This window comes from Anabrus simplex, chromosome 2 (assembly GCF_040414725.1).
Source record: "Anabrus simplex isolate iqAnaSimp1 chromosome 2, ASM4041472v1, whole genome shotgun sequence".
NCBI lineage: Eukaryota > Metazoa > Arthropoda > Insecta > Orthoptera > Tettigoniidae > Anabrus > Anabrus simplex.
Genome location: NC_090266.1, coordinates 325,108,902 through 325,132,532, shown reverse-complemented (window position 1 = coordinate 325,132,532; position 23,631 = coordinate 325,108,902). Strand labels below are relative to the sequence as shown.

The following is a 23,631-nucleotide window of genomic DNA, read 5'->3' as shown; positions in this document are numbered from 1 at the left end:
TATACTGTAGCCAAGCACTTGGTTCATGCTTATTTAAAAACAATTTATAGTTGTGTGGCGACCTAATTTATACACTGTAATTGTTTGGAGAATATGAGATATTAAAGCTAGTTAGATCAACGATAATTCCAAAGTGCTTGAGGCATGTTATCTGCCAGAGTCCTGATGTACGTTTAATTGGGAGACTCTCTACAAACAGCCTTTAAGAAGGAAGAATGATGTCCACTGAGGAAATAAAGTTGTTATAATGTCTGTAACAAAATTGAAAGAGATGTCTTAGAGAAAAATGTGTGTTATTGATCGCATGAAGAGCTAAGTTATAGGGCTTTTCGCTTACCTCCTTGTGTTTTATGTGGCAAGATTGTATCACGCGTGTTGCCAGCTCAATTGTTAGCTACTGCTCTCACACTTCGCGTGTTGTAGCAGTGTGACGTCTTAAATGGCGGGAGAGTAGGGAAAGGAGGGATGGGCGGAGTGTTACGTATCCGATTGGTCAGTGGGGGCGTGTTAGTAGGGGGTGACTGCGGGAAGTTTAAAGATATTCTTAAACATGCTACTCTTTATATTTAATAATTGCAGTAATTTAGGTAAAGCTTCGTAAGTGGGATTCTCAGTATCTGAAACGTTTAAAATATGGTCTCTTTTAAAGTAATGGTCTAAAAAATATATAAATATTGTAATGGTTATAGCGTCCGCCATGCCAAGTCGCTATGCGCTGAGCTCGTCACCCATCGCCCCCACCCCCTTAAGCTCGAGTGCACCAATCGCGAGCAACATTTAAGTGCTGGGCGGGCCCTTCTCTCTTCTGTCCGTGGTCGCGCCGCATGGGATGACGGAAATTACTTGACGATTAATCTGGAGTCTTCCATCTCGCGAGGTTCCTGGATCCATCGAACATCCGGACGATTCTAGAAGGCCCAGAGCAGGTATATAAGGAGAGGAGTAACTTTGAGTGACAGTAAGTGAGAGTTAGACGGAGTTAGTGAGTAAGAGTGCGTGAGAGCGAGATTGAGTTCGCTGGAGCGCAGTCAGTGATTGCCTGGGAGAGTGCAGCCTGATGGATTGTCTGCCTGTTGGAGCCGAGGACTCGTTCCTGTTCCCCTGATATCGTGTGTGTGTTCCTTGAGGCTGGCTGCTGGAGGAGAACCTGGAGTGTTCTGGAGCAGCACGAAGGGAACATTGGGTGCCGACGTGTGTGGACTGTGAACGGGGTTTGATGGATTGAGTGAACAGCGGATACTATCCCGACCTGCAAGACTGACGTGTTGGCTGTGGACCGTGACAGCGCTAGCGAGTGTGACTGAGTGGCTGAGTGAGTGTAGTGTACATAATCGATGACTCTGTGTGTGTCATTGTAGATGGAACATGAGAAACTAAGAGAGAGAGCGCGAACCGTGTGAGTGTACTTGCGTAAGTTGTAATCTCGGCTATCGTCTGTGTGTAGTGCTAAGTTAATAAATCTTAGAAATAGGTTGCTACCAGGTTCTGTACTCATTTATTCATTTATTTACCCCGCCAACATTTTACAATATTCTCATATTCATTCATTAACCTTCCTTTGTTCAACTTCTTGAGGATCGTAAGATCTTGATTTATGGTTGTAAACTGATGGCCTATATCTCTCATATAGATGATCATCGCAGAAAACTTATTATGTTTACTCGCGTTATAAAGCTCCTGGTATCTAGTGTGGAAACTATGGCCCGTTTGACTTATATAGGAACAAAAACATTGTGCGCATGTTAGTCTGTAAATTCCCGAACATGTGGAGGGATAATTATCATGGTTTACAACGTTATGATTGAAAAATTTACTGTAATTACTATTTTGAGTTTTGTATGTTATTTTAATATTTTGTTTTTTAAAGGGGTTCGAAACACAGTGGATGCGTGAATTATTGTATGTGAAGGTTGCGTAATTTATCTGGGGTGAGGTTTGTCAATGACATTCCATTCACTTTTTTAATGATCCTGTTAAACATTACTGTGCTATAACCATTACATTTGGCTAAATTTCTAATATATTTTAATTCGTTCCTTCGACTTTCTGGTGATAGGTGAATCTTGAATGCACGATAGACTAAGCTGTAGTATGCGGCCTGTTATTGTGATATCGGGGGCAGTGAATCATTTTAATTGTTATGGGAGAATTAGTAGGGTTTCTGTAGATTTCAAAATTGAAAGAATTTTTTGAGCATTTACAATCACATAGAATGGGTACCGTCCACCTAATCAATACTTCATTATATCTTGTTACTAAGCAGTACCGGTTTCGACCTTCACAGAGGTCATCCTCAGCTGGTCATAAGATCTAAAGTTAACTTAACATATAATTTTAAAACATTACTAAATCTAATGAAGAATGTCACATGATGATAATATTAAAATATACAATATATAAAATATACAATGATATGATGTCTCTTCTGGTTTAAAAACAAGCGTCAATATTCTATGACATGTATATGTTACATAAAATTCTAGTGTACTGTTTGCGAGTAGTAGATAATTTGGTGAAGTAAAATTTCAACATGTAAAATGTTTATGGCATTCTTGAGGTACACTTTGAAGTTCAGTTCATATTGGTGAATCATTGTATACATTCACTGGTATGTTTATACTAAACATTCTGGAACATTCTATGATATGGATGTAATAAAATTTATCAAATAATACATTAAAATACAATAAAATGTTCAAAGTATTCTTGCGGTACACTTTGGAATTATATTAATTTTGTACGTTCACAGGCATGCTTGTACCAAGCATTCTAGAACATTCGACTATGTATATTGTTTTTCTTTTAAGTTCATATGATTAAGAATGTTGGATGATGAATATCAGAATATTATGGTGTGTCATTAGTTTTCTTGTTACTAATCTCGTTAAAAGATATTGAGTAGGTGCAGATGCTCCCTCTTTGTAGTTTTGTTGTTGGACATTCAATAATATAATCCTGTTGACTGGTTGAATGTGTACAGTTAGGGAGCACGTCGTGTACTGCTCTGTGTACGTCTAGGGCTAGTACTTCTACACATTCGACCAGTCAACAGGATTATATTATTGAATGTCCAACAACAAAACTACAAAGAGGGAGCATCTGCACCTACTCAATATCTTTTAACGAGATTAGTACCAAGAAAACGAATGACACACCATAATATTCTGATATTCATCATCCAACATTCTTAATCATATGAACTTAAAAGAAAAACAATATACATAGTCGAATGTTCTAGAATGCTTGGTACAAACATGCCTGTGAACATACAAAATTAACATAATTCCAAAGCGTACCGCAAAGAATACTTTGAACATTTTATCGTATTTTAATGTATTATTTGATAAATTTTATTACATCCATATCATAGAATGTTCCAGAATGTTTAGTATAAACATACCAATGAATGTATACAACGATTCACCAATATGAACTGAACTTCAAAGTGTACCTCAAGAATGCCATAAACATTTTACGTGTTGAAATTGTACTTCACCAAATTATCTACTACTCACAAACAGTACACTAGAATTTTATGTAACACTAGCTGATGTACCCGTGCTTCGCTACGGGATTCTCAGAAAGACTGACTTGGTTGTTTTCCTAACTTAATCCAACATAGGTCATTACAAAAACGTCAGTAGGAATGTAGCGATTGAAAGCAATGTTATCATATAAAATACTCGATCAAATGAAGCCCCGCACACGTTCAACGAACAGTACTACGGTGCCGATCTAAGAGTTCAAAGTTCCAGAGCTGGAATAAACAGCTCGCAGACTGCCGTGAACACTCCTCTGTCATTATTCCGTTAAACATGCACACTACTCATTCCAATCAGTGCCTCAGAGTAGGTATTGAATAGCCCGAATATTATGATGAACCAGTGTGTTACGAACCAGATATATCAGAAAATGTATGAACCAGAGGAATGGCATGCTAAAGAAGAATGTTATCTTACTCCCCAGCTACCTCCCGCCAATATACAGGCAGGCTGTTTCAGTAGGTACGACCAGGCGAGTTGGCCGTGTGGTTAGGGGCGCGCAGCTGTGAGATTGATATATATAGATTTATCGATACGACCACTAATGACATAAATAACTTATTTCAGAATTACATTTCAGGCATTCCCCTAAACTACCATTTCACTCAGCGTGAATAAAATAATTTATAGCCTAGATTGTAGTGGTTCATCACCCGACATTACATGACGATTTTCATTAAATTCTCTTCAGCCGTTTTCTCTTGATGCGTGTACATACATACATACAGACGGACAGACAGAAATTACGGGAAAGTAAAAAAATGCATTTCCTTGTTACTGTGGACATGACAGATACAGAAATACCATTCATTTCAAATTCTGAGCAATGTACAGGCAAAACACTTATTTTATATATAGATTACATTTCAGGCCTTCCCATAAACTACCATTTCACTCAGTGTGAATGACATTATTGATAGCCTAGATTATAGTGACCTATTCCCCGACTTTGCATACCAATTTTCGAGAAGATACGACCTCTAATACAATACATTTTTGATAATTAAATTTTAGGCCTTCCCCTAAACTACCATTTTTCTCAGCGTGTATAGCCTATATTGTAGCGACTTATATTTTCCCATGTTTGTCTGCCGATTTTCATTAAGACACGACCACTAATAACATAAATATTTGGGAATTAAATTTCAGGCCTTCCCCTAAACTACCATTTCACTCAGCGTGATTAAAATAATTTATAGCCTAGATTGTAGCGGTTCATCACCCGACTTTACATTCCGATTTTCATTAAATTCTCTTCAGCCGTTTTGTCGTGATGCGTGTACATACATACATACATACATACAGACAGACAGACAGACAGACAGACAGACAGACAGACAGACAGACAGACAGACAGACAGACAGACAGACAGACAGACAGACAGAAATTACGGAAAAGAAAAAATGCATTTTCTTGTTACTGTGAACATGACCGATACAAATATATCATTCTTTTCAAATTCTGAGCAATGTACAGACAAAACTCTTATTTTATATATATGTAACATATACATGTCATAGAATATTGACGCTTGTTTTTAAACCAGAAGACACATCATATCATTGTATATTTTAATATTATCATCATGTGACATTCTTCATTAGATTTAGTAATGTTTTAAAATTATATGTTAAGTTAACTTTAGATCTTATGACCAGCTGAGGATGACCTCTGTGAAGGTCGAAACCGGTACTGCTTAGTAACAAGATATAATAAAGTATTGATTAGGTGGACGGTACCCATTCTATGTGATTGTAAATACCATGTATCAATACGGACATGAAACTGATAGATTACAATATTTTTTGAGCATGTAGTAGTTATGTCAAAGAAGTTCAACGACCTCTTAATCTCGTCTTCTTTTGTAAATTTTATACTATTATCAAGGGTATTGAGGAACTCTAACATTCTATCACTATTGTTTATTTCGTTATCGATAATAACAAACGTGTTGTCCACATGGCGTAACCAGAGTTCGATACCTTTCATCTCAGTTAAAATTTTATTCTTTTCTAAAAAAATCCATGTATATGTCTGCTAATATACCTGAAATTGCCAGGTCTTTCTGATGATATATTTTGCCATTAAAAGTGAAATAGTTATTTGTTAGTACAAAGTTCAATAAAATGAATTCTTTGATTTCGAGCTTACTTAATTGGCTGTATTTGTCAAGATTACTTTTTATCATTTTGAGAGTTTTGTAAACTGGGATTTTTTTTTTTCACTAAGACATGTTTTTCAATTTTGTTTCAGTCATTCTACCAACTTTATTTCCTCAGTAGACATCATTCTTCCTTCTTAAAGGCTGTTTTTAGAGAGTCCCCAATTAACCATACATCAGGACTGTGGCAGATAACATACTTCAAGCACTTTGGTATTATCGTTGCTCTAATTAGCTTTAATATCTCATATTGTCCAAACAATTACAGCGTATAAATTAGGTCGCCACACAACTATAAATTGTTTTTAAATAAGCATGAACCAAGTGCTTGGCTATAGTAAAACTCATAGTTGTTTCAATTTCACACAATGTGTTAAAGTGCCTTTTGTAAAGAAGGACTTGAACGTAGAAAAAATAGGACTACGATTTTAGAAACATCAAGAGGTTTTGTCTAATATCTTTTGAATACTATTGATAAATGTTATCAGACAACAAACATTTTAATTAACATCCAGATGACTTTTATCTTAAATTTCTTTATCCTGTGACTGTATAGTGTCCTAATGTGGTGTTTATTTTGTATCAAGTGTTAATGTATCATTATTTGTTAAACATTGATTTATAAGACCACATGATAATTTTAATAGGCGCCAACACCAGATATTTCAATGAATTAATTTTAAAGACTGCTTCAAGAACTCCATTAAATAATTGTTCACTTGTCAGTAATAAGACCAACACATTGTATTTTTAACTCATACTATTTTAGCTATTAAGATGGTTCAATTTGAGAATATCGGTATCCCGATAACATTTGATTTTGAGGATGAAAATTAGGCTGAAGATGCCCACAACTAGGGAGAAACATGTCCTAATTTGAGTGTCATGTATAAGTTATAAACATTCTTATGAATGTATTGTAATGAATAGGTTGACGATTTTAATAAACTTAGTTGTTTTAAGATAATACCCTTGATAATGCTGAGCGCAGTCTTTAGTGAGATGTCAGGACCATCACATGCTCCTTGGCCACGGCCTACAAGCCTGGAAAACACTCACATGATTTCTCAGTTTACATTTTACTTGATCAATTTGTACATACAGGGATTTTTTAAAAATGTAACTCAGAACAATATTATTTTACTAACCTGGAATTATTCACTATGCCTTTTTAAGCTCTTGGATGAAAGTAGCAATTTGACAGCTGGATAATAGAATGGCCACAGAGCAAAAACTATATGGCCAATGAAGTAGACAGATTTGTAAACTTGCCACCAACGTGGAAAAGACAACAATGCAAAGGGAACCAAACAGTAGCCCATAAAAACCCAAGTGTACAGCTTCAGAATTATCCAAATCACTGGCACCATCCATGATTGTTCAAGAAATGTCCTCAGGTTTTCATTCTTCAACAGCATATTTTCCACCTAGAAAAATAAATATTTCACAGATTTACAAGCTTGGCAAACAATAAAAAGTAAGATTTTAAAAACAAGTTCTTAGAGACTATACAATTTTAGGTTTTAAAAGTGCTACTTAAGGTTTCCTTAACCCCTTCCCACCTGAAACTTTTTGGCATTATTTTCTTAAAACATAACTTTTTGCAATAGATAAAATGTCCAGAAAAGACAAAAAAACACTTTACAAAATATTTCTGCCATATGTATTCTGTAATGGTACCAGAAAATTAGCTGCTTATTCAGCAAGTTTTCCCATTATTTGGCTCATAAGAATGATAAATACAAAACTTTTTAAATGACTCATAGGGACCTGCATTTTTCATATTTGTGATAACACTGACTTTTTAAATATAATCCCTAAAAATACTTGGGAAACAATTACCTATACATAACGTTGTTCGCCACAATAGACCATTGTGTCCACCACGCTCTTACAAGGTCAACTTGTTCTCCCAATCCATGAACTCTACTCGTGCGCATGCATCATTCTGCTTAAGAAGCTGATTAGTAGTCTTGTTGTTTTCTCTCTGTGTTCTGTTACGGCTAGTATTATGCTCAAAGTGAGCCATTAGTGCACAGGAAAGGGCTCTTCAATTTAAGAATGACTGATTATATGTATCCAATTCAAAAACCACAATGTATCAATACTGTAACTGTACGATATCTTGGGATAGAAAAGATACATGTAGAAAGTGAGAAACACCAACGAGTGAAGAGACCATCTACAGCCAGTACATCCTCTTGTCATAAGAGGAAACAGAGTATTGTACAGTGTAATTTTGCTGCAAACAAAGGAGTTATTGCCAGGGATAATTTATGCAAGAGGATTACGGAGTCTCTTCTTAAAGCGAATATACCACTAGAGAAACTGGAGCACCCTGCTATGAAAGAATGGATGAATGAATTCATTGAAGGTATTTTAAATAGATTACCGCCAAACTTATATTCTTCTTCTTATTATTATTCCGGGGATTCTGTGGAACGCAGAGGTGTAAGAAGGTGCGTGCATGAATGGGTGGATAGAGAAAAGATCAAAGTATAATTTAAAACTCTAAAATTTGAAATTTTATTTCTTTTCTTGATTTTTTGTTTCTTTTCACATTTTAAACTTTGTTAAACAATAACAAATAACAATACGATAGGTAAGGTTAGCTCGTGAGCTCGAGTAACAATTTCAGAAAAGCCTAGAACAGTCAGACAACAACGATTTAACAGAATGAGCTTGAAACTCCCAAGTTACAATTTTACAAGAGCACCACTGCTCCATTCAGTTACTCCTCGAAAAATTACTATATTCAAATAGAATCTTTGCCCCACACACTTAATTAGAGGACTACTCTCCAAAATTTACAAGATTAAAGCCTCTTCAAGGCACAATCTAACTTTTACAAAAAACGAACAGTAGACACTGTTTTAAATGGAAACTGAATAAGAGTAAATATTTAAGCTCTTTAGGCTTTCTCAATCGTGAAATTACCAGCGTTTCGCCCCAGTGTAGCAGAGTAGTTAACTTGAACAGGGGCAATAAGTAACCATTCTACATGGCCTTAGTGAAAAAGAAAAGGTTAAAGTTACTGGCCGAAAATTAAAATGTTAGGAGGCGAACACTTGCACTCCTTTGATATTCACGTGAAAATACTTAAAACCCTATGTGGGCTTATGGACCGAACTTACAGAGGCCAAGCCTATACTATGGGGGTGACTAGATGGAGAGAAAGTTTTAAATTATGCAAGGAAAATTTTAAAGTTTACGAAATCAATAGTCACTTCAATACCAAGTTGAAGGGAAATACAAAAGGGTTCACACTCATTATTCTCTAAGTTAGATTAAGGTCTTAGACCTGATTGAAAATTTACATTGAAAGATTACATTAAGAAAGGATTTTGAAACCTTCCTCTCAAGTTAGCTTTCTGAGAATATTACATGATTAAAAGATGTCTGCCATTACCTTGAGCTGGTGGGCCTTCCAGAGATGGACGAGGCAAGCCCCTACCTCCTCTACGAACACACTCTAAACCTCTTGACTGGAGCGATCGAAAGACAACATGGCCCAAAAGGTCCCAGCTTTTATAGCGGAGAGGAAGGTTCCAGAATTCTCTGGGCCGAAGCCCTGCACACAGCCACAATTTTGATTGGTTGATTAAATAAATATAAAAAATACTTGATTGGCTAAAATCTTAAGCAGACGGGAAGAGAAAGAAGGGCTAGCTAACTCTGAACGCAAAAAACAATCTATTAACAATTCAGTTTAGGAAACCAATGAATACAACAATTCTCTTGAAAGTTAATTGTCCAACCTCCCACCACAGGGAGCACATAAATCGACAGCAGAGTCATCTGGAGATAAACTTCAAAACTTCTTCAGAAATGAGTTTCACTGTTCATATTATAGACGGCCCTCTAGAAGGCGCTTGGTTTGAATGTATGGAGCTGGTGTAATTCCGGTACAATACAACAACAATAATAATAATTGTTCTGAGGTTTCTGTGGAACACAGAGGTGTAAGAAGGTGTGGGCATGAATGGGTGGACAGAGAGGAGATCAATTCTTAATTTAAAACTCCAAAATCAGAAAATTTCTTTCTTTCCTCTGATTTTTTTTTCAAATTTTAAACTTTGTTGAACAATAACAAATGACAGTTGAATAGACATGAGGGGAGCACTACAGCTCTAGAAACAATAATTATTTGAAAGCTAAGTGTAATCAGGTACAATAAAGAAATTAGATAGCTCAAATGTTACACTATTACCAAGAGCACTACTGCTCCAATCAATTACAAGTAAGGAGATGGGGCTCCAAACTTAACAACATTCGAAGAGCGTCTTCACTCCACACAATTACCCAGGATACTACTCTCTTTAATTTACACACGATTCAAGGCTCTCAAAGGCACAGTTTAACTTTTACATTAAGTTGAATACAACCAGTTTCCATTGTCTTATTCACGCGACAGTCTAAGTTACATTTAAATATGAAGTTAAATAAGAATAGTTAACGTTCATGGAAGCAATAAGTGCCTTTTCTATATGGCCGTAGTGAAGAAGAAAAGGTTAAAGTCATTGGCCATAAATCATAATGTTAGGAGGCGAACACTTGCACTCCTTTGAAATTCACTTGAAATTTCTTAAAACCGTACGTGGGCTTATGGCCCAAAGTTACAGAGGCTAAGCCTATACTACAGAGGTGACTAGATGGAGATAAAATTTTAAATTACAATAGGAAGAGATAAATTTTAAAGTTTACAAAATGGTAGTCACCTAATACCAAGCTGAATATGAACTAAAAGAGGGTTCACACTCTTTATTCCCCAAGCTAGAATAATGTCCTTAGACTTATTTGAAGATTTACACTGAAACATTGAAATTTACATTACAAAATAATTTTGAAACCTTCCCCTCAAGCTAGCTTTCTGAGACTAGTATATGATGAAAAGATGTCTGCCATTACCTTGAGCTGGTGGGCCTTCTGGAGATGGGCAAAGCTTGCCCCTGCCTCCGATACACTCTAAACCTCTTGACTGAAGCAATGGAAAAGAAAATATGGCCCAAAACGTCTCAGCTTTTATGGTGGAGAGGAAGATTCCAGACCTCTCTGGGCCGAAGCCCTGTACACACCCACAATTTTGATTGGTTACTAATTAAATGTACCAAAAATTCCTCACTGGCTAAAATTTAACGCAGGTGGGAAGAGATAGAAGTGCTAGTAACCTTAGAACACCAAAAACTATCTACAAACAATTCAGTTTAGAAAAATATTGAATACAAAAATTCTCTTAAAATTAATTGCCCATCCCCTCACCAGAGGGGCACATAAGTTGACAGCAGACACATCTGACGATAAACGTTCAAACTTCTTCCAATACACAGTTTAAAGTACACGATACAGATGGCCTTATAAAAGGTGCTCAGTTTAAATGAACGGGGTTGGTGTACCTCCAGTACAGACCTCCACCCCATAAAGTCCTTCCACGGTTCATGCAGTTTTAAATTTTAGCAGTCTAGAAATTTAGAAAATTTTGAATTCAGAAATTTTCTTGATGGAAAGTTCATTGACCAGGTATTTGGTAGAAAATTCTTGATGCGATTTGTGAAGTTGTAGAAGCCCGGTTTGTTATGCCCAAGGTTGACGGCAAGAGCATCCACCACTGCCGATGCCAGTGTGGGGTCCCTCGGACCCCTCATATACCCTCAGATATGTCTCTCCCGCTACCTTGAGAAGGGTAGCTATGGTGATGGTCACCACGGACCAAATCTGGAGTTCTGCTCAATGATGAAGTGGGCGGTTGTGGAACCGCATCTCAGCCCTTGCCACTAATGATTGCACTCAAGTTTACCGTAGTGAAGGAGACTGGACCAGTGCGAGTTCAGCCCTAACCCCGTGCTAGCATCTCTCGCCATTTGTTATGACACAGCCTCAGATGAAATCAGGGCACTGCAACAATAAGTTCCTGGGCAACAGTAACTGTTTCTTTGGTTGGTGGTGCAGTTAAGGTGGGCAACATCGAGGGCGAGTGCGTAGAATCCAGGATCAGGCTTGGAGGCAGGGGCAAGGTAATGGCAAGCGGTGAAGGAAAAAAAAAAGTTTCTTACTGAAGGGAAGGTTTGTACAACAGGTAGCAAAGGGGAAAAAAAATGTTTTACATTATACTTTTCACAGTTAACAGGGGCAGAAGGCCTCCTCTTTCAACCTTAAGGTTCTAAGCTGTTAAGGAAAGAAATATAATTACATTCACAATGCCATGACTTAGTGGCCTATAATGAACCTCAATTTGTACTGGTTTTACTTGGGACAGTTGAACCCTAAAAATTCTCTCTATGTATGGATTGCCTAACAATAGGGTGACCGGCGTTAAGAAATCCAGAATAATGCATGGTCTGTGAAATCTGGGGGCAAGCTTGCCTGCAGGTACAAAATTTATCACCATGACTTGGTCTCAAACATTTAAATTGGCGGGTCTCCGTCCACAATCATATCTTTCCTTCACTTTCTCATGAGAAGATTTCAAGTTAATTTTGGCCTTCCTCCACAGGTTCCTGATATTATCGAGGTCTATTGTCTCTAGCAAAATCTCACTGATAGACCATAAATTAGACAATGGGGTGTTAGGAATGAACTTCAACATGAGAGATGAAGGTGTAAACTTGTGTGACTCGTGAACAGCCAAGGTGAATGCACAATATAACCAACGCAGTGAAGTATTCCACCTAGAATGGTCTTGATGATGGAAAGCTATCAAAGCAGATTGGAGATTACGATTAACCCACTCAGCAAGAGATGGCTATGGGTAATAGGCAGATGTAGTTACATGTGAGATGGATAGGTCAAAACAAAATTTACAGAATAAATTAGAGGTGAATGCCTTGGCATTATCAGACACTATATATTGACAAGGACCAAAAGAGGTAAAAATAGTATTAAGGCAAGAAATGGTAGACTGAGTGGTGGCAAGCTTAGTCGGAAATAGCCATGAAAACCTAGTGAAACCATCTACACACACAGGAATGAATGTGTTCCCATTAACGTATTCACAAAGACGCACACAAAATGCTGTCAGTTGGCACAGTTATTTATTCACATCTATTTACAAATTAACACACACATAACCTTAATAACTGTATCACAAACAAAAAACTTTGCTCCGAGAACATCAACAAAGCCACCGTTTTGACAATTGCTGATCACTTCAGCACGGAGACTGCAACCACTGCATGTCAACACAAGGTCACAAGTATATTCTTGCTACACCATAACTCTACTGGACAACAACTCGTCATTACCATCAAGACAACCTCCTTATATATGTGGATGGCCAGGCTTCTAGAAACCTACATTACAAAAACTACTTTCTTGAAAATTCTAGAGTGCCAAATACATAGATTATAATGTACCCATGATGATCAGATGGTGCTGTGTCATTAGTAGCCCCTCCTCCAGGCTTACTCTGTATGCACAGCGGTTGGGTGATTCACTGCAACTCCGAGGCGTGGACATTGACAGGAGGGTTGGTCTTTAGTAAGTACACCCCATGGCCCAGCTGTTTATCCACCTCGATGGGACCAACCCACTTAGGTGTGAGACCTGCGTAAAACCCTACAATCTTATTACTGACTGGGTGGTTACGTCGCAGTACTTGTTTGCCCGATAGGAAGATCTGCATCTCTTCGACATGTTGAGCGTTGGCCTGGGTAAGGGATCTCTTCCCGTCCAAAGCTTGCTTCTCATTGATGTTCTGCTGCTGCTGCTGCTGCCACTCTGCCAGGGAAACAGCTGCATCACCTTGACCCGAAGTGGGCGGTGGACGAATCTTCCAATCCCCAGTACAGTACAGCTGTCGACCAAGAAACAGCTCAGTTGGGATATAGCCAGTGACACGGTTGATGCGTCGTCGCAGGGCAAAGTGTGACATATCTGACGGTCCAACAGTCAATGTTCTTTGTCTATCAGGTAAACTCCTAGCATCCTTTACAGCTCCTGGTTCTGTTGTTCTGTTGGATTGGCCCTTGGGTTGTAGGTAGGAGTGGTCCAGTGCTCCACACCCCCATTCCATCATCATTTGCTGCCACTTCCTCGACATGAACTGATTCCTGATATCTGAAAGAATGCACCGTGGATAACCGTAGTGGCTGAATACTTCGTCTTGTAGCAGGCTGGTGATGTGGCCTGCCATGGCTTCAGGTATCAAAAAGGCCTCAATCCATCTTGTAAAGAGGTCGGTGATTACTAGGAGTCCTATTTTGCCCTGTGGTGTTCTAAGGTGAGGACCCATCAAGTCCAGGGCTATGACCTCCCACGGGCGTTGTGGCCGTCTTCCTCATTGGCTGGAATCTGCATTCCTGTTGCTCGCCTTGGTGCAGGCACAGATGTAGCACCCCTTCACGTAGTCCAGGATGTCCTTCCGCATGTTGAACCAGAAAAATCTTCGTTGGATAGACTGATACGTCTCTTCGCCTCCTGGATATCCGGCTTCAGTGCTGTCGTGGAACTTATCCAGGATGTCCGTCGTGTTCTCTCTGGGGATCACCACTACCGCAGGTGTGTCGGAGAGGAGCGACCTGTACATCAAGAGTCCTCCGTCAACCCGGAGGTTCTTGCAGCACATCTTGAATTCCGTCGAGACAAGTCGCCTATCGGTGTTTTGTCTCCTAATCCACTGCATCATGGTCCTACAGGGCTTGTCTTGTTCCTGCCACTGTTTGATCACTCTCATATTAAGTTCCTTCTTGAATGTCATAAGGACAGGTTTCATCGGCTCCCTCTGGTGTTTCTGTGGGAACTCCCTCTCGACAATGGTGCTCCTAGCTTCAGGTTCCATCGCTGGGTGCCTACATAAGCTGTCTGCTCCTATGTTCGTCGGTCCTGGGACGTAACATACCTCGAAATCAAATTCTGCAATTAACAGAGCCCATCGCATCAAATTTGGAATTTGAGCCAGAGACTGAGTTCAACCATTTGAGAGCGGCATTATCGGTGTAGAGTTGGAACTTCCTTCCCTCCAAGTAGCCTCTGAATTTGCCCATGGCCCACACCATGGCTAAGGCTTCCTTTGATATAGATGCTGATTCCCATAGGGAATTGGTATTATAAATTTACTCATTCAGGACAAATATTTCAGGTTCCCTATGGGAATTAACATCTATATCATCTCATGGCTAGGCAGGCATCAATTTTTGGTAATGAGACAAATTCTCTCATAGTGCATTGGCACTGCCGGTGGCTCCAAGAAGCCTACGTGGTGGCCTCCACAGTATGCACTAGCCATGCTTCTTGGTGGGTGTGCTATTTATCAACTGATGAGCCCAACTTAGCACACTGGGGGGAAACACTGGCAACCAGGAATGAGTTAGCTGGAAAATTTATAATGTCCTCCTCAGCAGTCCAGTAGCGTTGTTCTGTGGGAGATAGCTTTCTGCTGGCATACTCGATGATGTCCCTTCCGCCGTCACTCCTCTCCTCGAATAACACTGCTCCTAAGCTGGAATCGCTGGCGTCCGTCCGCAGGCATATCTTCCGCTGAGGGTCGGGAAGGGCTAGACCGGGAGCGCTGCATATCGCAGCCTTAATGCCTTGGAATGCTGCCTCTTCCTTGCTGGTCCATCAGAATGGGCGGTTGTTATGGAGTAGATTGGTGAGTGGTATTGCCTTCTCTTCAAGGTGTGGCACGAAGCTGCTATACTATCCACACAAGCCAAGGAACTGATGTACTTGCCGCTTGGTCCGCGAGCGTTCAGCTTCTTTGATAGCTCGATTCTTCTCAAGTTGCCTTTCTAAGCCTTCAGAGGTTAGGACATGGCCAAAATATTCTACACGGGTCTGGGCGAAGTGGCACTTCTCCAGTTGGCAAGAAAGTCCATGATTCTTCGGTCGTTCCAGCACTTTCCTCAGATGTACAAGGTGTTCTTGAAAATTCTTGCTGTGAATTAAAATGTCGTCAAGATACACGTGGCAAAAATCCCCAACATATCCTGATAATACTTTATCCATCAGTTGCATGAAGGTGGCAGGAGCATTCTTCAATACAAAGGGCATTACTGCAAACTGGTACAATCCTCCCGGTGTCATAGAAGCGGTCAGTGGTCTAGAACTTTGCTCGACCTCCACTTGCCAGCATCCAGAGTTGAGATCCAGCGTGCTGAAAATCCTAGACCCACTTACTTGTTTCAGCGAGTCTTTCAGGTCAGGCATGGGATAGGCATCACTAACGGTCTTCTTGTTCAACCTGCGGAAGTCCACACAGGGTCGATACATCCCATTCTTCTTTTTCTTCTTTGGTAGGACGACAGATGAAGCCCAACAGGATGTAGACGGTTCGATGAGACCTTGTCCTTCTATCTCTTGGATCTTCTGAATGACGAAGTTGCGCTTATCCAGGTTGATTGGATATGGATGTTATTTGATGGGTGAGGAAGCGGTGCACTCAATGGTGTGCGTTACCATGGTAGTCCGTCCTACTTTATTGGTGATGACTTCCGGGTAGTCCTTTAAGGTGTGTCTCAGCTCCTCTTCTTCACTCGGTCGAAGATGTGTTAACTGGATATCTCCCAGGTTTACGTCAACTTCCGTATCCTTGCAAGCCCTGATATTTCCATCGTGCCAAGCGACCCTCAGACGTCTGTCTTTTCCCAAAAAGACTTCATGAGCTGAATAGTCTAGGATCACCTCGTCATGACCTAATATGATGTCAGGTATCAGGTTCTGAATCACTGCAACACCAATTACAATAGACATGTTCATGCATTTAGTGGTTAGGTTAGTCTGTCCTTGGATGGAATAGGTTACCCCATCCGCTGCTCCCACTACACTTCTGAGGTGGAGAGACTTCATAGGCGGTAGTAACCTGGCAACAGTCCTGTTGATAAATGAATGGCTTGCTTGGCTGTCAATTATGGCTGAAAATTTATCGTTGCCTATCCTTGGTTGGTCTATTCCACTCACTATCTGACCAATCCCTCTCCTACTAGACCAGGGTTGCTTATCTTTCAGGTCTTGAGGTGCCTTCCTGTTCCCGGTCCCATCCCCCCTTAATCCAGAATGGGCTGGACCTAGTTTCTCTGACGTCAAAGTTGGGCACTTGTTCTTCAGGTGTCCCGCTCTTCCACACTGGGAGCACTTCCTAACTGCACTGGTCTCTTCTGTAGCTTTGCTCTTGTGTTCTTCCTCCAGCTGGGTGATGATTCTGTGTAGATCATCAAAGGATCTGGGTTGTGATACTTTCACTAGGGGTCGAATCTTATCCTGGAGTAGCTCTGTGATATCTGATAAGATCTCGTTTTCGCTTCCTTCCGGGTGCAGACGCTTGAAGAATTGGTACTTCTGTAGGACGAAGGTGCTAGCTCTTATGCCGGTGGGTTGTACCTCAGTCAGTAGCTTCTCTTTCACGGAGCTCTTCACCCCTTTGGAATTAAACCTAGCGAGGAATTCCCTCTTGAAGTCCGTCCAGTTTAGATTTAAACCCCTCAAGTTGTTCCACCAAGTAGCGGCTTGCCCCTTTAATTGCGGTGTGATGAGTAGCACGAAGATGTCCTCTGGTAAATTAGTCCTTCCTAATAGGCTGACCGATCCCTTGACGAAGCTAGTCGGGTTCTCCTCCAGTCGCCCGTGGTATTCTGGAAGGCTCTCTATAATCACCTTCGGGTCTAGGTGTGCTGTATTGCCGGTTAGGTTTGAGGGAGTTAGAGGTGTGGTGATACGTCCTGTTTGCATTAATCTATTTTCAACTGCGTGAAGGATGTTTTCCCTTGTATTCTGCATATCTCCTTCTTCTTCTGTCTTGGAATCTTCATTGACTTTGACGAAAAACTTTTCGAGATCTTCTCCTTTTCCCACGAGATCTTTCCATACCCGTGCCTATAGCGATTTCTTCTTCCCGTTTGTCGGGAGATTCCTCTTGGTAAGTTCGTCTTTGAGCTGTTTCTGTGCTGTTTACACATGACGTTGAGATGAAATAATCACAGTAAAACAGTACAAGTACTGGTGCATTGAACCCAGATCGGAAGGACTCACAAACATTGCACCGGAGTAGCCTTGATATATCAATATGTATATACGTCACGATTAGAAAATGTCAACCGCAAGAAATGGACTCTATTAACATCTTAAAATTTAATATTGTATAATATTAGTTATGTAGTTGTAATTTTGAATGTTATATATACTGTAATCCATGTATTTCATAAGACAAAACCAAAGGAAACATACGTAAATACACATTACAATACAACCCGTTTATCTGAAATAAAGGGGGTAGAACCACATCGGCTGACGTGTTTTTTCGGATGACACATGGCAAATATTTTCGGAAGTTAAATGTCGAAATAAAAATGCATAAACTCTGTTAAGCAAAGGTGCATTCTGTATATAAACGTATGCTGTATATTAACATTAAACTGTTTACATGATGTCACTCATTGTATAAAAAGTGATTTTCTTGTGAATTTTCTTGGTGCAGCGCTATTGTGCAGCTGTGTCGCGCCACAGTTTATTCAACAGTATATCAGCTGGTGTAGATTTATTACTTTGTTCAGCAAAGCGCAAACCAATCTGAAATAATGAAACAAATTTTTTTGTTACTTCTGAACTGAATACTGTATACAGTAATTTTATTACAGTAGTGTAATTAAAGCGTATGGTACTGTATTTTAATAAAAATTCGAAATCAATCTTATCTCCAATGCATTAAATCCATCATCTGCTGTAGCTCGATTCTCAGAACTGCTATTGTCAAAGTCAGAGTCATCTGCATAATATTCATGACGAATAATAATAATAATAATAATAATAATAATACAGTAATAATAATTCCTGCTTGTTTGAGAAACTTGCTTGTTGCTTGCTTGTTGTTTAAAGGGGCCTAACATCGAAGGTCATAGGCCCTTGTTTGAGAAAAGTGTATCATGGTACGAACTAGAGGGTAAGAAACTGTTTTGTTTTATGCTACACGTGCATTCTGGCATAAGTCATAATATAAAAATAGGGTTTGCCTAGTAGCTCTCAGCATATATAGCAAGAGAATTATTAATATTGACAGCTAAGAACGAGAGGGTAAAAACAAAAAATTAAAATACAATTTTGCCAGAACATTTCGGTTAAGCCGGGTTTCGGTTAAGCGAAGTTCGGATAAGCGGGGTTCTACTGTACATATGGTAAGGGATCGATGTCATGGAAAAGACAACATGGCACAAAACGTCCCAGAATTTATAGCGGAGAGGAAGATTCAAGAACTCTCTGGGCCGAAGCCCTGTACACACCCACAATTTTGATTGGTTACGAAATTAAATACTGAAAATTCCTGATTGGCTAAAATTGTATGCAGGCAGGAAGAGATAGAAGTGCTAGTAACTTAAAACACCAAAAACAATCTACAAACAATTCAGTTTAGAAAATTAATGAATTAAAAAATTCTCTTGAAAATTAACTGTCCATCCTCCTACCAGAGGGGCACATAAGTTGTCAGAAGAGACATCTGACGATAAACGTTCAAACTTCTTGCAATACACAGTTTGAAGTACAGCATACAGACAACCTTCTAAAAAGCACTCAGTTTAAATGAATGGGGTTGGTGCACCTTCGGTACAGGAATAATAATAATAATAATAATAATAATAATAATAATAATAATAATAACTGTTCCGAGGTATCTGTGGAACAGCAGAGGTGAAAGAAGTTGCCGGGGTGAATGGGTCTAACTACAAGGCCGAGATATGAATTAAAATTGCATTAAAGGTTATATTTTCGAAAATAGCAAAACTTAACAATTTTCACATAGAATTTCAAAATTTAACAAATAACAACAAGTCAACAAATAACCGACAATCAGGTACAAGACCAGGAAAGCAAAGATTTAGAGACAAATTAACAATCTGGGCTTCAAGGCCCAATTTTTTACAATTTCTGAGCTCTCAGCTCACAACCACATATTTACCAAAGGGCAGAAATCCCCTCCATACATGGAGCACTTACTCCCAACTTTGAATATCAAGCCTCTCTGAGGCACTTTTACCACAAATAAAAGAGCTAACCCGCTCTCAATTTTCTGAGCCTATCAAAGGCCACAACAGACTTTACCATTAACTGCCCTCAAGGCACACTTACAAAGAAACAGGGGTATCTTGTACCCAACCTACTGGGCCTTAGCAGAAAAGAACAGGTTAAGTAAATGGCCCAAAATACCAAGATGAATGGAGGCATGTACTTGCACTCCTATATGAAACTTCTTAAAACCTAAGAGGCACTAGGCCGATGAAACAGGGGCTATTCCCAAACTATGGAGGTGACTGGTATAGAAAAATTTTATAAAGTATTACAGAAGGGAAGAAAACCAGTTACAAAACGCAGTCACCTCAAACCAATATGAAGAGGAGCTCGAGAGGGTAAAGCACTCTCTATCCCCGAATTGCAGTTACAGATCTAATGAAGTTTTTACATTAAACGGCAAAAATTACATGTCAAAAAGATAGTTTACATTGTAAAGGGATTCGGACCTTTCCTGAGGGTTAAACTGCTGAGCTAGCAAGAAACAAAGATGTTAAAGGGCCATTACCTTATTGAAGAGCTGCTGCCTGATGAACGGGGCGCTTCCCGCCTCCTGCTACATGTCCATACACTAGGTTAGAGGTAGATGAAGTGGCTGAGAGACAAGAAAATCAGCAGTTTTTATACCCTCGGGGAAAATTTGAGACCGTTCATGAATAAAACAGCCACACCCACTCAATTTTATTGGGTCAGTGTAGACAGCACACTCAAAATCGAAGAAGAAAGACATGATTGGTCAAAAATTAATTACAGAAATTCTGGATTGGCTCCATTCAAAACTAGCGGAAAGAAAAGATTAATATTGCCAACCCACAAATGAACGAACGAAATTTAGTAAACAGAAAACTTATGAATACAAAATTTCTTCAAAAAAGTTCCTTCACTTTGCACCAGGGTGCATGATCATAGTTTTTTAGTAGAGACATCTATAAGAGAATGTCCACACTTCTTGATCAATGGAAAACAAAACAAGTTGAAATCCACACAGTATTGACAACTTCGTAATCACAAAATTTACGATAGTGACATCTTCTGAGAAACTTATGAGTTGATCCAGTTTTTAAAGTTCAGAGTTGTTCCTGTAGAGGAGGATTTATTGGCACAAGATTTAAAACTGCGGCGTAGGGGTGTACCGCCCGGTACAATAATAATAATAATAAGAAGAAGAAGAAGAAGAATAAGAATAATAATGACAACAGCAACAAATCACTGAACAAAACAAACATCCACCCAATACAGAAGACCGTTCATTAAGAAAACAACAACAACAAAACATGTAATCAAACTCACACCCATACACATACATACATACATACCAGTACCAGGAAAGCCTAGGTCCTGGCCCATATCAATCGAAAGAAATATTATTCCAGCATAAAAGATCCGACCGACGTACGAACATCTAAGTAAAGAATGTTCCAGTATGTGCCAGACTCCACGAGTGCACTAGGCGGAGTCAAGTGACGTCACCTGTCGTTCGAAGCTCACCTCCCCTAGAGATATTTCTCGAACGAATTTTCTTTTCGCAAGCTTTTCAACGCCTTAACCAATTTCAACGGGACAAACGCTGAATTGTAGCGGACGTCATAAAAGTTAATCCCTGTGAATTTCGAATTAATCCATCCCATGGTTGTTGAGTTATAATAATTTAAAGTCTAAGAGAATTATACACTCACGGTCACATGGCCAAGAGATACTACCCCTCCCAGCGCTGGTATATATGTCAAGGCTAACCAGCAGAGCGGCAGTACAAGGACGAGTGCACAGATGTGTGTGTGAGCGAGACAGTCGTACAGTATGTCCGCGCAGTCACGATGAAAGTACTTGCCGTCGCATTTCCGGAATACGAAGTTATATCGCCGACAAAATTATAAAAGACGTCGCACTGTATTTAGTATCTCACATCGCGACTACGGTCTAATTCTAAAGACATTTGAGAACATAATACGAGTGAACTTATTGAAGTGCAAATACCAAATATTTAACGTTCACAGAATATATCATTACGTGTAGACTTAGCTTACTTCACCTGATATTGAACTTCTACAATGAACAGAAATTAATGTGTAGAATTACCAGGACTCATTTCTTTTCGAGCATCGAACTGTGTTTCTTTATTCCCATAGTGTTCTTGCCATATTAGTACACGACTTACAATAGTAATCTGGGTGAATACTAAGAACTTTTTTTTCTGAGGTAATATGACGTTATAATAACAAGATAATCAGAAAAAAATCCTTAGTGACTTAATGACCGTGTTTAAAGACTGTGATTATAGACTATGATTTGCCTTTTCAAGTGTGAATTGTGCCATTATGAACGTTTTCAGTAACGACTTTCAATAATATTTCATACAGAAAGGACTGTGATTATTCATTTAACGTCTTAAAGTTCAATTACACCATAAACTGTGTTCAACAGTAAATGACAGTGTCAGTGATAACTACTCGCACCAAGTGAATTTCCGTGTGCGCAAAATCACCTTAACAAGCTGCAATTCTACACGATCCAGTTCCAGCTATTATCACCTCATCGGGGAACGTCAACATGATGTGTTAAGGGAACATTGCCGATCCTGATTCTCCACGGAACATTCTACATGTTCATCATTCAACATTTGTAGCAGCATTTCTTTCATTAAGTGAGTAGTGACAAACTGACTAAAATTTTCTCATTAATTTTGAACAGTGGAAACTTGTGCCGCGTGTGGACAAATATTTCGGAGTTCTCATAATTTCTTAGAAGTGATTAATTTAATTTTCAAATTTAATTTTCATATTTAGAAAGACTTTAGGCTCTTCAAGTGTGCTATACATCAAGGTTTACAAACTGAAAAACTGAAATCTTTTAACAGAAATTTAATTTTTCATGTCAATTTGCAATTACAAGTGTGTGCTTATATGTAGAAAGACTTTAGGTGAAAATCTAATACCTCATATTCTCACACATGAAAGACTTTGGAATCAGCGATATTCATTTAATTTTCATGAACAGAATTCAGGAAGATTACGTTCAAACTTTTCATTTCAATGCCAGATTTGAGTCCAATAATCATATTGCAGGGTGAAGAATTAATAAATTGTCATAAAAAATGTTTAATCATCTATTATTCGCTCTGCGAGTCTATCCTACTCTGTATCGGCTCCAAAACCAAGTTCCACTCCCTGAGGTCCTACTCATGCACTTTACCCACAAACTTTTCCTGGTACAATACATACATACATACATACATACATACATACATACATACATACATACATACATACATACATACATACATACATACATTTCCACCATAGACTGTTATGCCTTTCACCATTCAGTTTGCAAGCCTCTAACCTATGCCACAATCCTCATTTGTAACTAAATCTCTTGCTTCATTTAGTTCCATACATCTTATTCTTAAATTGTTAGAAACTGAGTTTAGCCATCATCATCCAGGTCACCCTCTACTTCTCTTACCCTCCATAACAGAGTCCATTATTCTCCTAGATAACCTATCCTCCTCCATTCACCTCAACATAACCCCACCACCGAAGTTGATTTATGCGTACAGCTTCATCCATCAAGTTCGTTCCTAACTTATACTCTATCTCCAAATTTTGAGTACCCTCCTACCATTGTTCCCACCTGGTTATACCAGCAATTATTCTCATTACTTTCACATCTGATACTTCTAACTTATGAATAAGATATCCTGAGTTCACCCAACTTGCACTCCCATAAAGCAAAGTTGGTCTGAAAACAGACTGATGTAAAGATAGTTTTGTACGGGAGCTAACTTCCTTCTTATGGAATACTGTTGATCGCTACTGCATGTTGCATTACTTTTGCTGCACCTTGATTCAATCTCACTTACTATTGTACCATCCTGGGAGAACATTCATCTGAAATACTTGAAATTAACTATCTGTTCCATCTTTGCATCCCCAGTTTGA

The 23,631-nt window shown here is 39.1% G+C and overlaps 1 protein-coding gene across 2 annotated transcripts in view; it reads right to left on the bottom strand.

Annotated features, from left to right (window-relative positions):
* Positions 1–23,631, bottom strand: part of nes (lysophosphatidylcholine acyltransferase 3 protein nessy) — a 478,088-nt gene that overhangs the window by 15,108 nt on the left and 439,349 nt on the right. For both annotated transcript variants that reach the window (XM_067140683.2, XM_067140682.2), the window contains one exon: positions 6,853–7,131. In XM_067140683.2, coding sequence (XP_066996784.2) covers positions 6,859–7,131 — 273 coding nt within the window. In that variant the 3' untranslated portion in view covers positions 6,853–6,858. The remainder of the gene's footprint in view (positions 1–6,852; positions 7,132–23,631) is intronic.